The 18,065-nt window shown below is 37.5% G+C and overlaps 1 protein-coding gene across 11 annotated transcripts in view; it reads right to left on the reverse strand.

Annotated features, from left to right (window-relative positions):
- The window catches only part of RBMS3 (RNA binding motif single stranded interacting protein 3), a 648,742-nt gene that overhangs the window by 108,943 nt on the left and 521,734 nt on the right, over positions 1 to 18,065 (reverse strand). For all 11 annotated transcript variants that reach the window (XM_033132638.1, XM_033132634.1, XM_033132632.1 and 8 more), the window contains exon 8: positions 6,890 to 6,936. In XM_033132638.1, coding sequence (XP_032988529.1) covers positions 6,890 to 6,936 — 47 coding nt within the window. The remainder of the gene's footprint in view (positions 1 to 6,889; positions 6,937 to 18,065) is intronic.

The following is an 18,065-nucleotide window of genomic DNA, read 5'->3' on the forward strand; positions in this document are numbered from 1 at the left end:
GAGGGTGGGTGGTCTGATCGGGTAGGATTAGTATTCTTATAAGAAAATACACACACATGGAGGAAAGGCCATGTAAGGACATAGTGAGAAGGCATCTGTTTACAGTCTGCATCATAAACCAGATTGGTCAGAACTTGATTTTAGATCTCTAGCCTACAGAACTGAGAGAAAATGAATTTCTGTTGTTTTGGCCACCCAATCCATGGTATTTTGTAATGGCAGCCAAACTGACTAATACAATGTATTTATCGACTCTTTCTCCCTCTAGACTGTCAGCTTCAAGACTGTTGAGGACACATTGCCTTTGTTGCCTAGAACAGAGCCTGAGACATAGTGATACTTAATGACTATAGGTCGAATGAATGAATGAACAAATGAATGAATGCAGAGCAGCTTAGGAAAATAAGTAGTGATTACAGTACAGAATGGCCAACGCCAAGATGGTGGGAGCATGGAAGATGGGTCCCTGAACTGGTAGGAAACTAAGGGAAGAGAAATCAAAGAAGGTAGACCATCATCACATATTTGTAAATGCTCAGTGAAAGCTTAACTAATATGTGTTTCCTGAGCATGAGAAGGTATTAATAACTAGGGAAAACAGTCCTTTTCTACAAAAATCATTGTTTGCATTTTAAAATCCCCTTTCAGTCTTATCTTTGACAAATGTTACTTATGAGGCAGTGAATAGAAAGTCTTATTCGGGGCTCATAATGACATGACAGGCACCCATGACCAACCACAAAACAGTCCTTCTCATTCACCATGCAGTTCGGTTTCTCCTAGAAACCCAGTTTCAGCTTATTTTACCAATGGAGTGCATTGTGCATCACAGTTTAGCATGGCTGGTTTACTCTGCAAAATGTACCCATTGGAATATTAAAAATGAAAGCAATAGGATTGGATTGACAGGCAGAGTTTACAGAAAATTCTATGGGGAAAACAGAGCAGAAACATAAAGAAACTAGACAAGGAAACCGATACGAACAAAAGATACCCTTGGAGGTAAATTTAATAATTTTTGTTCTACCTGCTCTAATCCTATCCATCAAACAAGAATTACATTTCATGCTTCCCAGTGAGTTCCAATACTGCCATTCCAGTGAGAGAATCATTTAGAATGGTAAATAGACTGGGAAGAACAGACTCAGCGCTGTCTTCATCCTCTAATTCTGGTATTCTGAAATAAGCTCTTCCCAAGTCCAAACATAAACCAGATAAATTCACAAGAAACCCTTGCTTAAGCCATGACAAGAGAATCTGCTATTGCATCTAAGGCTTATCGGTACAGCATCTAAAGAAAATACCCAGGACCAGACTCTAAAAAGAAACCTGCAGAATGAGTTTCTCAGTCTCTTCACCTCATCTTAGTCCCTGCCATGTATCTGTCATGGTTTAAAATGACTTTCACATGACTGTCACATTAAAAACAAAACAAACAAAACAAAACCAAATAACTACTTCAAGCATAGGTGTTGTGTTCTTGAAGAACAGGAAAGGGAAAATTGACAGACCTCGTTAGCCATGATAGCAAAACTAAGGTAATTCTAAACATGTGATTTTATGCTTCTGTATCTGGTGATATATGCACTATGCTTTGAAAATGCTAGCCTAGAAATGTGGGAATGAATTCTTTAACAAACGATTGTCCTGGGAATAGTTTACTCTCTTAAGAGATATTTCTTTGCCAAAATTCACATAACGTTCTGTGTATGACAAGTGTTCCTTTTATATTTTGCCCAGTGGTTCTAAATTAAAAGTGATTTTGCTCCCCAGGGGAAATTTGGCAGGATCAAAAGAGATTTTTGGTTGTCAATACTAGGTGGGGGGGTGGTGGCTGCTACTGACGTCTGGTGGGCAGAGGTCTACGGTGCCACCAACTGTCCTACGACGCACAGGACAGCTCCCAAATGTCAGTAGTGTTGAGGTTGAGAAACCTTGCCTTAGGGATATGAACTAGTAACTTCTGGAGGGGTTTCACATAAACCAAATAGCAACTGCCAAAGTGGCTAAAATAAGTGAACTGAGTTTGCTCTACCTATAGACGCTAAGCTGGCCTTTCAAAAACGTAATATGTTTAAGGAATGCAAAGAGTCACTTGGCTCTCTGGCATTTAAAGCAAGTGGCGTCCAGAAGTCCAGAAAATGCAAGTCTTGGTCCCTAATAGGACATTATTTGGCCTGAGGTAAAGGCACCTTCAGGGGATTTGGCAGTCAGTAGTAATATGGTGAAATCTTAGCTCACTGACAACAAAAATCACATGGATATATCAATAACCCCAGGGTAGACTGTTTTTCACTGTAGAAAACCACACACGATCCTGTTTGCACGCTGAAATAAACAGCACTGGCTTGTTCTTTCTGTCTACAGGCAATATTCGTAGTCAGAACCATGAATACTATCCTCAGGGTAATGCTATAGCTTAAGATCAATAAATTATTGGTCATGTTTATTGTAATACCAATGTATCCTTCACATTAGATTCCTTTGCTATTGCAATAAGATAAGGTTTCTGTATCACTTAATATCAAACGCCCCATATATACCAGCTGGCAAACCAATGCCATACCAAACATTCTTTTTTCCTATCTCTCCCAAGAACATATTTTATTCAAATAAAACAATCCAAGAGGCTTTCACACAGCAGCCCTTAGTAAAAAGGCACAGGAAAGATGAGTTTTTGAATATACGGATGGATTATTTCTCACCTCTCACACTCATTTTTGAAAGTGATGGAATTTCATACAGGACTGCTGAAAAAGCAATAGGGCAATAATAATAACAAATTATAGAGTTATGCCAGATAGCTTTGAAAGAAGAATGGACATTTTTATTCTCATAAGTTCACCTATAGTAAAATAGTATTACGGTTTTTATTTTTCCACTGTGACCCAGACACTTCTTCACTGTAAACTTCAAAGCCTTAGGCAGAAATGACATTGAATTAATATTTTTAAAGTGATATTTTGGATAGATTCAAGCAGACGACAAAAGCGATATCTTCTATTGCCTAAAGGCAAACTGTACAGATTCACCATGGTCTGCATTTACAAATGTTTGTTCTTCATTAACTAAAAATCTAGCTAAACATGGGAGTATTTATTTCAATTTCATGTTGCTGTATTAATGTGGAGGTTATGCAATTTAGCACCTTTAACTCTTCACACAGTTTGTGTAGCTACTAGCTATAATACAGCCATGTATCATTTGTTTATGATACTTAGAAAACCCTATGGCTTAGTATACAGCTATCGGATACCACAGGATTTTCAAATATGTTGTTTACCTAGGACATGGGACATCTCCAAGAGAAAAGGACAGTGCCACTGTTCCATCAAGAGCCTTTCTCATCCCCCGTTAAAATGACACTCCCTCCCCTTCATGGTCCTATGGCCTTGATTTTTTTCTTTTTGAAAAGTCCCTATCATCACTCCATTGGCTTTCCCCAGAGAGTCACTCTGACCATTTCTTGTGTAATCTTTCAGAAATATTTGAAACATATTAAAGTTAATGTATACATAAATTTCACAGTATGTTTTGCTTCTATTGCAATATTTTTTGCATTGTATCACGTACCAGATTTGTATACATGTCTACTGTCCCTATATGATGTGAAAATGTTCTTTTTCAAATATGTATCACTGAAATGATTTTAAACAGTACAATAGGTAAAAGCAGTCCTTAACAATATTAACTGGATTAGAATGAGTTGCAATTATATCTTCTGATACCATTTGTTCTGTGTAAAATGGGACCAGTTTCTTCCCTACAGTAATACATATTTCCCTTTCTGTTAGGTCACTGCTCTTTGAGGTAATTCTGACTGTTCCATCAAATACAGCAATAGGAGCAGAAAAAATACTTTACTCTGGACATTCTAGATCCCTCAATATGCTAAATTATCTAAATCCACTTCCACACCTCTACATGCTAATATTAACTCCAGGGCCAGTATGTTGAGAAAATATTTTTGGTTATTTGGATATCTTGCAAGCATAGAAATAATTGTTCTCCTAGTTTTCTTTTATTCAAATGTTACCACAGAAGGTAATAAAACCAAAGATGAATAAGACATTTAAAAAAATCATCTATATGAAGTATCAAATGAATAAGATAAATTAGTTACAATCTTCCTATGTTTTTCAATTTCATTATGCAACATTTCTATCTTCTTGTCACCAAAAACACAATGGAAGTCTAAGTCTTCCAAAACTCCATCCTTAACTCATGAGAAACTCATGGGAAGTTTGGCTGCTTCAGGTGAAACTGGAGGTTGCATTTTAGGAGAATCAGATTAAGGTGTTACATGGGGACAGACTGAGTTTATGTCCAGAAGGAGAATGCTTTCCCTAATGCCAACAAGCTGTAGCCAAGCAGATGTTATCAGTTAACATTTCCCATTTCCCATTTCCTGATTTGGCGTTCACAATACTAGGTGAAATCGTATATAAAGATGAATAAGACACGCAACCTGCCTTTATTGAGTTAATAGTCCAGCAGGGAAATAAATATGAATGGCAACGGCTGCATGATAAAAAGACTCAAATGTATCATGGGAACATCAAATATAGTACAACAGTCACACCAATATTTACACTGATGATTACATTATACTAAGTAGGGTACCTTTAATCCTTACCAAGACTTTGAAGAGGTATTATTACTTTTATCTCCATTTCACAGGGGAGGAAGACAAACAACTTGCCCATGTCTGATCAGTGACAGAATTTGGATGCATATCTAGATAGGCTTGTTCTGGAGGCTGCACTCTTAACCATTGCTCATACTGTTTCTCTTGTGAGTAATTGTGTCACTAACTATGCCTGGCATGATGTGATGGAGTTATTTAAATGAGAACTATATGAAAATAAGAGAGAAAGAAAGGAAAGAGAGCAGGTAGGGAAGTAAGGAGGGAGGGTAGAGAAAGAGAGCGAGAAAGAGAGAGAGAGAGAGAGAGATCACCTGAACTCCAGGCAGAGATAATTCCTTGACTAACAAGACACAGGCGTAAAGTAGCATGAGATACTCTGAAAATCACAGGTCCAGTTCAATTGCAGGAACCAAACTATGTAGCTTTCTTTGTGCTTTTCTTAGAAGTTGGAGATTTGTTGTGTAGTTAGAATCTACCTAATACTTTAAACCAGGCAGATTTACATTTTGTGATTACATTTTGCTTTTAAAACTTTTTTGGTAAAAAAGCAATGTGAAAGTGGGTTGGAGGAGAATTATATTAGAGGCAGGTAAAAGCTTAGTATGGGTAGAGAACAATGAATGAATCAACTCAAATAGTGGCCTAAGGAAGGGCTGGGTTGAAGATGTAGTTCAAAGATATATTGAATAAGTCTTCATGACCACTTTGATCATGAAGAATGTTGGAGAAGAGAGAGCCCACAGAACTGGAGTTTCCAATCTAACTGGTTTTAGAGTGAATTTTAAAAGAAAGGAACACATAATTTGATATTTATTTTTCATTTGTATTAGTTTGTGTTGTATTATGAAGAGCTGATGAGGACACTGACCTGTTTGGGACATACAAAGATGACCGGTAGCCATACCTAATAAGCAGTTGGAAGCAGAGTTTACAGTGCTCTGCATCTGGTGAGTTATGAACTTGAAGGACAGACCTCAGTTCCTAAGAGCAAGAGGAGTGAATGAAATCAACTGGAGAGAAGACAGTGAGAAAAGAGTAAACTCAGAAAGATTAGCAAAAGTGAGCAGAGGAGGTGGAATAAGAATTTGAATGAGCAGGAAGAATCGGGAACAAGGAGGATCGGCCAAGAATGGAGTTGTGGGATCCAAGAGATAAGAAATTTTCAAGAAGGTATAAGTGGTAGAAGAAGCAACAACAACAAAAAAAGTTAAATGAGGCAAGATTTCAAATAGAGTAAGGACTAAAAAAGTTATAGTTACAAAAGGCATATTTGGATACCTTTGGAGACATCAGCAATGGAAATTCCAGTAAAGTTTGAGACCAGAATTCATACTTTGATAGGATTAATTAGAGAAGAAGACAGCATGTACAGAAGACTAAAGCAGTTTAGAAGACTAAAACAGTATGATCACTAGAGGTGGTCTCATTAGCAGGAAAGGATTAATTTGCTTGTACCCTTGGTATAGATGGGAGAGTGTTGAGTATATTTACAGGCTGAAAGAAATATCCAATGTACAAGAAGGTATAGAAAAAAGGGACTGATTGATGGAATAAAGTTCTGTATCAGAAGAGAGTATATAAAATCAAGAAAATAGGTATCTTTAGCACCGTACCTAAAATTGGTTTCACGAGGAATGTCCCTCATTATTGTAAATATCTAAGGGGGCAGCAGAAGAAGGTCAATCGTTTTTGTAACTGCTCAAATAGTTCAAAGAAAACAATATTACATGGTTATTATAAAACACAGATAAAGGCATGTCACATAACAGGTGCTTTCAGGTAAACAGATGTACCACAGTCAATGTTGATATGGCACAGACGTGGTAACCTGCGATGTGGAGACCTGCAGGAGAAGGGAGACATATTTACTGTGTACCGGGAAGTCCTCCTTGCCTCAAACATGGCACTGCCCAAAGTTCACCTTTGGCTGCTCAGCTTGGGAGCTGCAACTCCAGTTTTCTCTCTTTAGGTTTGTAACACACCAGAATATTTCCAGAGAGAATGTGTCGAGCTTAACGTGGGCAGAGGCCTTGTGAAAAACAGGTGACATGGGAGATGCTCTGAAGTCAGAGTCACTCACGGGAAGAAAAACAAGTACGATGGTAAGAAATGTTTGGGTTAAAGCTTTTGCTTAAAGATTTAAACCAAAATAAAGACAGATTGGGACATTTTTCTTCAGTACTAATTTCAGAGCTCGAAGGTATCTTAGCAATTAAAATAGGAAAAATGTGGTCTACTTACCCATTCTGTATGGCAGCTGTGGGGTCATAGGTCAGAGCCATGCCAGCCTATATATAAGAAGGGGAAGAGAGAAAACAGATCTTAACGTTTTTATTGTGGTGCCCAAAATATTCAGCACACACAAAGACATCTATCTTTACTTGTCATGATTTAGGTTCATGTTCTCCTGTATATTTCTCTACTCTTACTGCCAAGACTAGCGTTTGTACTACCCACACACCAGGATGTACCAGTGAGTTATGGAGTTTATATTATATATCCAGACAAACCAATGAACAAAGAACTTTGGAGGATTTCCATTTCTGCTTCATCAACCATCTGCTGTCTAATCTGGTATCCTTATCATTTCTCACTATTGTCAGGACGACCTATTGTACATCTCATGGCATAAAAAACAAGTAAGAATGACTCTTGTGGTCAAGATAAAAATAAAAACTACTTAAAAATGCCTTTGATCTTTTAGAAGAAAATGTTAAGAAATATTTATTTTAAAATAGATTGTACGGCTTAGGGATACGTAGGTAATAAGTCACAGTGGTTGTCAATGTATCACAAGCATCCATCCTACTAAGAGTGGTCCAAAGGGAAGGTCATTGACACATGATGGAAATTCGAGGTCTTGTGGCTAACAAGGAGGTGGTTTTATGCTGTTTTTAAAATAAAACTGCTTCTGAAAAGCTACACTTCTGTAACTGGCAGTAGTTTGAGAAAAGAATATAAACTTCATGATGGCAGATTCACAGCCTACCACCTCCCTTCGTACATATCATCACATTTGATCCTCACAACATCCCTATGCAGTTGACAGGAGCAATACACTCCCCATTTTATAGATGAAGACACTGAAGCTTGGGGAGGTCAAGTGCCTTGCTCAAGGTCACACGTTTGGAGGCAGAACCAGAATCCAACCCAAATTTTCAGATGTGGGCTCCCGTCACAGCTCTGCTGTAACACTAACCTAGGCATTGAATCAGATCTGAGGATCATCACTAATGACGTGGGGGAACTTTCTCTGTCGTCGTATGGACAGATCATCCTTTTTTCCCAGGATTGTCAACCTGATTCTCACTTGCGAGTAGAAAGAAAATGTAGAATGAAATTTAAAACTGACGAGGTTATCTTCAGGGTGGATTTTTTTTTTCCCCTTTTTGAAATTCAAAAGTGAATTAGACCAATGTCAATTTCCTGGCTTCGCTAGTGTGGTATAATTCTGTAAGATGTAACCACTGGGAGAAATGGGGTGAGGGATAGACAAGGCCTCCCTTTACATGTCTTTTGGAATTTTCTGTGAATCTATATAGCTATTTCAAAATTAAAAGTAAGACAAAAGAGTGACTTAGCTTTGAGGATATGTGTAGAGAATAAGAAAAATCATTCAAACTGTAAAGAAAAAAGAACTTTTGTGTTTGAGTTTTTTCCAGTGTGGTTGAAGGTGGTTCCTGTTAGGCTTGTTGAATTCCTCAGATGTAACATATAAAAATGCTCAGGCTTCCTAGCACAGGGCCTGAAGTCCAGTATGGCATACTACATTCAAGCTTAAATTATATGCATTACTTTCCCTGTATAATAATCTTTAAATTAACATGAACGTTGGTATGAGGAACAAAAGTGTAGAGCCAAATATGAATGGGATTAGCATACAGGGAGCACACATAAAGTGCAACAGAGTTTACAAAGTTGAGTGACTGTCAGGAGTTAACAGAGGAGAATACATGTTTAATGATAATTTCATCTTACTCATCTTAAAGAAATATACAACTGACTGTATGACAAGCTGGGGGACTTAGGAATGAAATGAAAATGAAAGAGCAGAAATGAAGAAAAAAATGTATATATATATATATATATATATATATATATATATATATATATATACATACACATATATACAAGGCCATATATATATGGCCTTGGGAGAGGCAAAGGCAACAGTGCAAAATACATAGAGATTCAAAGTCTAAACTCTTTCCAGCAATGGGATCTCTGCATGTGACAGCCAGGAAGATGACCCTAGGCTGAGAACTCCCCAGGAGAGAGACATCCAGGGTGAACTGAAACTCCACTGTCCTGGGTGTTGAAGAGGACAGTTGTAAAAGCAGTCCATTTGAGATGAGATTTCCCTCTTAGAAACACTAAGCCTCTCTCCCCTAACTTATCCAAGATGGGCTTTGTGACAAAAATGGGCTTTACCCTCAATGACAAAAATGGGCTTTACACTCAATATTCTCAGTTCATGGAAGATTTAGGATGATAATCATATCTTCAGCCTCCTAACCACCCCAAACTGTTAAAGTTCTGGGGCTTATAGGAAGCCTTTCCTAGTCAACCCCCCATTTACTTCCTTTCCTTGTATTTATTTCCCAAAAGTGCCCAAAGATCAATGCTATCTAACCTTTCTTGAATTATACATTTTCTTGAACACATTTATTTGTCCTGGAAACTTCAGGTAAGCATGTTTTTTCTCTCACATTTTACTTGATTTCCTCATGAATTATAGTTAATGAATGACCTCTAGCTAAGAATACAGTCATCTCTCTCTTTGTTGAATACATATTTGAGCATCAGAATGCCTACGTTGGCTTCTTCCTCCATCTTCAAATTCCATCCATCTTTCAGAAGATGGAAAAGAACTAAAAGATGTCCATATGGCTTAGTGGAAAGAATATATATGTTGGAATTGGGTTCAAGACTTAGTTCTGTTACTTTCTAGCACTGTGGCCATGGGCAAATTATTTGCCCATGGAGCCTCAGTTTCCTCAACTGTTAAGTGGTATAATAATACCCACCTCATTTGGTTGTTCTGAAATTTAAATGAGATTACGTTTGGAAAAGGCCCAGCACCATCCCTGCAGACAAGACACATACATAACTATTATAATACAAAGCAAAATGTTGTAAGGACCATATGTGCTGTACGGATGAGGTGTAGAGGAGAGAGGCTGGGAGCAATTAGGGAAAGCACTTGGAGGAGATACAGCTGAGTGGAGCCCTGAATGATGATTAGACTTTCCATGAATGGAGATGAGAGGATAAGGTCTGCTCAGGCAAAAGGAACAACATGGAAAAAGGTGTGTAAATAAAAAGGGCGAGGTGGGTGATCCATCCGCAGTAGAACACTGGAGGGGAACAGTGGGAAACAAGACTCCACAGGAAAGGAGGGAGCACCTTGCTTGCCTGGCTCTTCTTGGGGAGCCACTGAACATTTTTTTGAACAAGAAAATTATGCAATCAAAGAAGGACTGGACAAAAAGAAATGGTATGAGTCCCCTGGAAAACAGAGGGTAAATCCAGAGCAATGAGCACCTGGAATAGGCACTTGGGGACAGGGAGGTGGAGAGAATCTAAGGTGAGATTGTCACTGCAAAAGGGTGGGGGATGAACACAAGTTTCACCTACTTCATGATTTTGCCTAGGGGCAGTCCTTCCTCTAAGTGCCTTTGGCAAGAGGACATAATGAGAGAGAGCATCAGATCATATGAATCTGGAACCTAGGTAACGAAACAAGGCTTGGGGCTCAACAGCAGTTTGTTTGAATTTCACCTGTGGGCTGAATATCATAACATAATAGCTAACACTTGGCTGCACCTGGTTTTCATTTCATGTGTAACAGATTCTTGAGTTATAATTCTAGCATGATCTTAATGCAGATTTTGTGCTCAATTTCCTTTTGTCTCTTCCACAAAGGTGAAAAAGAAAATCAGTTTTGCTTCTCTGGTCTAGCTACCTTTATGTTAAGCTAGAACTACAAAATCACCATTATGTAATTACCCCGTTTTATGGCATGTTTACAAACTTCAGAGTCATACAAAAAGTAAAATAACTTGGAACAAAATGAAAATGTCACACCACAGATGCAGAAAAGTGATGTGTAACCCTGTCACTCTTTCAGAAAGGGCTTATCAGGTTCACAGATATCGTCCATTTTTCAAGTTCACATTGTTTGCGTGCTGAAGACATTTATAATTTACTTAAAACAAAAAGGGGCACTTTTGTTATTTTCCAGCTGCAGCTGAATTTTGGGTTGGTATTTCAGCCATAATAAAATATTTCTAGTCCTTCCAGACAGAATCTATACTTCCAGATATATCAGGTTGAATTAAGAGCTATATATTTGATATTCATACCTTTAACTGATAAGCAGGTTAAACAAAGAGGTAGGTAATCATGATGGAAATACTGCTTCCATATTAGGGAGTAGGCATTGCCACTTCAGAAAGATCTGGACTATAATGCTTGGTCTTACCTGAGGAGCAGAGGGTCACTGACTACATTAAAGCCAGTGAAAAGGGAGGCTGATAGCATGGTTTTTATCACTTTTCAAACTACTTTTATACTGTAATGTGAATGCGGATCACAAGCTTGTAGCAGTAAACTTCGTACAGACAGATACCCACTGAAATTCCTGGAAAATTGAAACACTGGTGTTTTAGCCTAACAGTTCTCCTTTTTCTAAATTCTGCCCTGACACGAGTCATCATATTGGATGAGTTACGAACAAATAATCACAAGGATTGTCAATCTTCCACAATTAATTTTAAAGCAACCCTTTAGTAAATATATAGTAAATACTGTATATTTTAGTGAATATCGTGTACTGAATTAGCCCAGGATAAGTTCAGGAAGCCAAGGAAGAAAAGCATACTATGGTTTTCTTGATGCCATCTTTATTTCTTGCAACCCATTTTAACAATATTGACAACTGTTAGTTGCTTATGGTAAATCAATAAATAAAATAACTTAAAAGATGATGTCTGTAAAAGGGGTTTGAATATCATAACACATTATATATGTTTAGGTACTGCTATTGTAGTGAAACCTCACTTACCTTTGTTTATATTTATTTACCAGTATTTCTCTTTAGAGAACATATCCTTTACTGAAGAAATTATGACACAAAAGTCTGTTTACACTACGTAGCAACAAATAAAATTTAAAAAATGAAAACCCCTGACTAGAAATTAAACAACAAAAAAATAATTTCAACAATGTTAAATGCCAAATGTTGGGGTATATAACTATAAAACACATTTTTATCTTAGTATTTTTTTCTGACGCTTCTAAATTGTATAGAATGAGAATGACTTTTATAGTGGGGAAAAATCCCTTTCATTAAAAAAAAAAACAAACACATTATATACTTGAATTGTTTAAAATTTTAAATGCAGGAGTGGGGGGAAAGGCATATTCTTTGTAAACGTGGTATAAAACAGAAGCCTGATTCAGAAGTATGCTTGGAAATGTCAGGAGGCATTTAGCTTTGCTGGGTCAGTGAAATACAGAAGAGCTGGAATAGAATGGAGATTGCTGCAACCAGAAGGATCAAGGTAAAAATGGGCAGGAGGTCAAGAATGAAGACTGGATACTTTAGGGTTAATGGTATAGTGTTTCTAGCTGTGGAAACGAATAAGAATTCATAACTCCAAATGACCATACTGGCTGAAAAACTGAGGGTTTCGTATGTGATCAAAAGTGTGGATATCCCAGATAGAGTAACCAATAAAAATCACTAGAAAACCACAAAATGATTGATACCAAGTAAAGCTTTTGGCCAAAGACAAGGGGCTTTTAACTTACTTCCTGTAAAGGGAACTAATCCTAGGAAACAATATCCTCAGGGCAAAACTGATGGCAGGCTATTGGAACACTTACTGAAAGAGGATATGAGAGAATGAACTCCTGGCTTTTATAAGACAGAGTGGTAGGGTTTTACAGGGAAATGGCCCTGGCCCATTTCTCCCTGTAGAGACAGTCAACTATATAAGGCAGCTGTTGGCTCTGACCTGCTGAAAGGATGCTCCCTGGGCTATGTGCAGCAAGTCTCTCTCCTGTAAAGAAGATGAGGAACACACGAGACCATGGACAAAGGCATTGACAAAGTCTACCAAAGGGAGAGCATCCTGCATGGTCTTGAGATAAGACAGACACATCCTCCTAGCTAATGGTCCTCTAAAAGATGCCCACCAACCTGTGAAATAGCTCGCACTACACTGTCTAATTTTCATAATTTCTGAATCCAAGGAAGACTTTTATTCCAAATTAGATTGGATTAATTTGCATCATTTGACCAGTGATCACTTTCTCCTTTCAAAACTCCTTTCTTTTGGCTTCTGTGAGCCTCTCCCCTAGTTTTCTTCTGCCCTATCACACAGGGATTTCAGCTTTGGTGTTACTTGTTCCATTTGGCTTTGAGATGCCAGCACTCAGGGGCAGGGCTTGCCCTTCTTGTCTCCCCTTCTGTATAATGATGACACTCACTCTCTGATCCCAACCATTAGTTATGTCACGGTGATTCCTGAATCTTGGTGTCAAACTCAAGTATCTATCCTGCAGTGTCATTCAAGTTATCATTTCTGGCTTGGGTGTTTACTAAGACCCTTCGGTAATAATATTTTCTCCTGCCTTTTCTTGCAACTTCCACTCCAACAGCCACACCACTGTGCTGTGAGGACTGCTATTGAAAGAGGCACATCTGACCACATCATGACCCTTCCTTTTAGTGGCTCACTGAAGTGAAACATGGCTCACAGGGCCCTTGATTATGGAGGTCAGTAGGTACATAGGGACTTCATGGTCAAGTCCCTCTGTACCTACTGACATCCATAATCTTCCTGTGCAACTCTAGACCCCACTCTTCACCAAACTCAGACATACACTCACCTTGCCCTGGGCCTCTGAGCCTTTGCTGTTGCAAGTTTTGGCTGGAAACTAGGCATCACTGTCTGGGAAAATTGAAATCCTAGTCTTCCAGCCTCAAACTAAAATCACAGACTCTTAAAGCCATCTCTCCACGTAGCATTAACCACTGCCTTTGTTCTGTCCCTGTGATGCCAGATGGGAGCTAATATGACTATGCTTTGTCATGTATGTCTCTCAAATAGATTCTTGGATCCGCCCATTTCATTACTTCCTGTTCCTAGCCCAGTGTTTGGAACATAGTAGCGACTAACTACGTGTTTGTTAAGTAAGTTAATAAATGAATGATCGACTTAAAGACACTTGAGTTTGAACTTCAGTTAAATTTGTATTTGAAAATGGAATTTGAGTGTTTTTAATTTTTACTTATTTTATTACTAAAATTTCCTTTTAGAAACGTCAGCTGAACTTCTAAAGAAAATCTTTCAGTCCTTGACTGGTCAGTAGAGATGGAGGGAAGCAAAGTGATTACTGGGATTGCTCAGAGACCTTTTTGATGCACCAAGGAAGCTAGTGTACCTGAGCTAAATCACAAGCAGGATCCGAGGAGTAATTAGAGGGAGTAGACAAATCTGGAGGCCCCTCTTCTCCACGCTATTGACCCAAGGGGTGGGGGGACAAGATTGGTAAAAATCATCTTGACATCTTTAGGGATTTGTCGAGCAATTGAGATGCAAGGGATTTATCACTTAAATAATAGTGAAAAACAAAACCAAACAGGCAATCACCAGAAAAAATTTCACCCCTTTATGTTTGAAAAAAGAACATCAAGAAGAGTCGTGCTGTTCTTTATACACTATGTCATCATGGTATTTCTCCTTTTTGGCTTTTACTATAAAGCCTTCTTGTCAGAGAATTTCTCTTATATAAGCAATAGAGAAGAACAAGAGAGACATATGCAAACAGAATTAAGACTGGAAGTCGGAGAAAGCCTATGGATACACAGAAAAAGCATTGTTTAAAAAGAAGCGGGAGAATGGGGTATAATAGCATTGTATGATGTATCTGCCGAAGGTTCTCAAAGTCTTGGAAGGAAAAAAAGTTCTAGTCTGAGTTTGTCATTAAAACTGAAGTAAAAGTAAGCCTTAATTGATAACTATAAAAGAAATAAGAGAACATTACCATATTTTATGTAGGAACTTCTGTTTTTATCTCCATTTAAATGACTAAATCTCCTAGTTTCCAAGACAGTTTTGTTTTCACATTTTAATATCTGTGAAATTGAGACATGATAATTGACGGCATTTAGTAGTTTGGCAAGTGTTTCCACTTTTTTTTAGTGGTATTGAAAAGAATGTTTCATCTTTAATTGATGGTGTCTTAGAGTCCATGATGCAGTGTCTACGCTATGAAACTCCAGCATAGCATGGTAAGTAGGGCGGAAAAACAGAATGCTGATGTTGCTACCAGGATCAGCCTGTACATCTAGATAGGGGGAAGTCCCAGGTATCTGGTTAATTGATCAATATTCTTCCAGGTCCAAGCCGTAGTTTGATGTTACCCAGAAGTTGTAAGCAATGGCTTAAACATTGATGGAAACATTTCTGAGTCTTGTGGCAGACTGGGACTGCCAGAACAATGAGAACAACTTCAGAAATTTCCTAGTAGGTTGATACCCCCGTTTAGCTGCCCTGATCCATAGAGACTGGGTCGATGGAATGCAGGGGACACATAGAACAACCATCAGACTTTCTCCCTGTAATTGCTTTCTATCATCTTCTCAGCCTCATGTCCCTCCCACCTCCCTACCCCTGCTCCAAGAATGCAAGTACATTATCCCATTCTCTTCCTTGAGAATGGATACTAGGCTGAGGACTGCAGCTCACGATTAATCACATTCTACCCAAAATTACACTATGACTGTAATTTACAAGATTTACTTTTTATTTTTAGTGATCATAGGTTAGTAAATATTGGGCCCATCGGCTTTAAAGTAAGAACACTTAAGTGAGTAAAAAAGTTTTCATGCTGAATTACTGAGAAGTTAAGTTCTTGTGCCAATGGGAAAGTTTCTTTAGAGATCAAAAGGGTCATTCATTTTGAGCCTGCTCTCTAAATTGCAGGTAAAGCACATAAACTAAATAGAAAATACATCTAGTGGGCTGGCTGACAAATCCAACTTACAAGTGCTGGCATTCACCATAATAGCCAATTGTTCTTTTTAAGATCACATATGTAAAGACTCTCCTTCAGTTCAAGGTCAAAAAAGATTATTTGCAAAACTTGGTAATGTTAATAGATATGCATTAATTTTTTCTCCCATGTTCTTATTAAAGAAAAGGATCAGACCATTAATGCTCAAGCACTGTGACATACAGAAAGAAAATGGTAGTGAACTATATAGATGATGTTTCTACCTTCCTGGGCCATGGTCAAAGATATCCTGAATCCACTTGCTATTACTAAGTTTTTAAAATAATTCTTTAGATACACTATTTCTATTTACTATACACTATTTAGATATGCTGATTATTTAGATATAGTAGTTGCTCTTCAAGGTATTTTTATTTTTAGTGACTCACTGGGGCAATACTTAAATTCCATATGTCTAAAACATAAACTTCCTAATTTTCAGTATTACAAAATTAAATTGTAGCCAACATGACTTGAAAGCTCATTAGAAATGATATATTCCTGAGCCACATTGTCAGATTATTCTTAATAAGAAGAAAGATGTTGACTGTTGACTGATCAAATAGGTCATGAAAGAGGAGATCCACCTGAAGGCAAGGGGGCACTTGGTTGAGTTGCTTCTTGTCTTTCTCACTAAGAATGTCTCAAAGGATGTGCTTTACGGTAACACTGATAACAAGTTAGTGACAGCCAAATGCTTTTAAGAAACTCAACAAAAGTTTTCTGTTGAGAAGTTTTCCTACGAGTGGTGACCATAGGGTTAGATGCATTGAACTCACAGCCAATAGCACTACAAGTCATGTCTGAACAAAGCTTATCTCTATTTGTTTCTCCATAAGACACAGCATAGATGTCTTGCACTTAGGAACCATAGCCAGCACTACGACATTATAATTGGGAGCCATTTAAAACAGGGGATTCACCAGCAAAAAGCACCAAAATGTGAAAAATGTGGTCCTAAATTACAGTATGAGAGCTGAAACAAGAAGGCAGAGTATCATATGTTCAACCTCAATGGGGCATGTGCATGTGTTCAGTGACTCAAATTTTTCACTTCTCTGCACATCTGCAAATGACTATGTGAGTATTGATTCTGGGATTCCAAATAAATTGTAGCCAGTAGGTAAATTTTCCATTATGGAGACCACAAATAATGAGCATCAACTGTATCTTTTTTTCAAACTGATAGTTTTGTGAGTCTGAGTCTTTCAGCAAACAAAATAAATTTTACAAATGGCACTAATACCACTATTTGTAAGGATTCTAAAAATTCCTAACATAGAAGAATTTGGTAACATCACCCTTGAAATAGATTAGGATGTGGTAACTTAAAAACTATTTACATTCAGCACTATGGAGCCATAGTAGATATAAAAAATTCCTGTTTCCCGAGTCTTTGTTAAGTCCAGTAAGTTTCCAAGTGCAGCATTAGAATGCTCCTTCTGTCAAAGACAATTGCTTTGAAGGATACTGGGAAATACTTGAGCATGGGGAGTACTTTTCATAGCCACACAGGTTGCATAAGAACCTTTGGTATCCAAAATTAATTGACATTATTTGCCAGAAAAGATAGGTTACTAATTCATCTTTTTTATCTTTAAAAACGCCAACCATGTATTTTATCAGTTTTCAATAGTAGCTCAACTAAATCTTTTCCTTGATATCAAGCAATACTTCACGTTTTCTTTTAATTGTCTTTTTTTCCTTTTTCTTTCTTCTTCTCCATCCAAATCCCTCTCTCCTTACCAGTTCGTGGCTTCCATGATTATATGAACTTCAAGAGAAAATTGTCTAGGAATTTGAAAATCACCCAGTCTTTCAGTGCTAAATAATGCTTTTTGATTTGGAATGTTATCTTGTAAAAACATTAATAAAATATGGATCAAAGTTAAAATACTTTAATTTTTACTTGTTTACAATATGTTTTGTAAAAAGAAGTTAAAAACAGCTTGAAAATTGTATCGGCAGCAAACTTTCTTTTAAATACATGTATAATTAAAAATAATTCCTGTTAGGAAAATGAATAGACTTGGCATAAAATGAGAAAACATGGAATTAAACACTTGAGCCATAAAGAACACAGAGGTAAGCTGGATTTCAGATTAAAAAGCCCTGAGTTGTGTTGATGATGTTATGACAGTTACTATATGTGTATAGTTTGCCAGGCACAGTGCTTAGTACTTTACCTTCAACATCTCATTTACTCCTTCCAATTACTAAATATACACTTTGGCCATTCTCATTCTACTGATGAGGAAAAAAAAAATTAAAGACTGAAAAATTTGCTCAGTGTTGTCACTCAGCTTGGAAGCTGTGGATGTGTAGTGGTTATGAGAGTTTGCCCTCATAA

Source organism: Rhinolophus ferrumequinum, chromosome 17, assembly GCF_004115265.2.
Source record: "Rhinolophus ferrumequinum isolate MPI-CBG mRhiFer1 chromosome 17, mRhiFer1_v1.p, whole genome shotgun sequence".
Lineage (NCBI taxonomy): Eukaryota > Metazoa > Chordata > Mammalia > Chiroptera > Rhinolophidae > Rhinolophus > Rhinolophus ferrumequinum.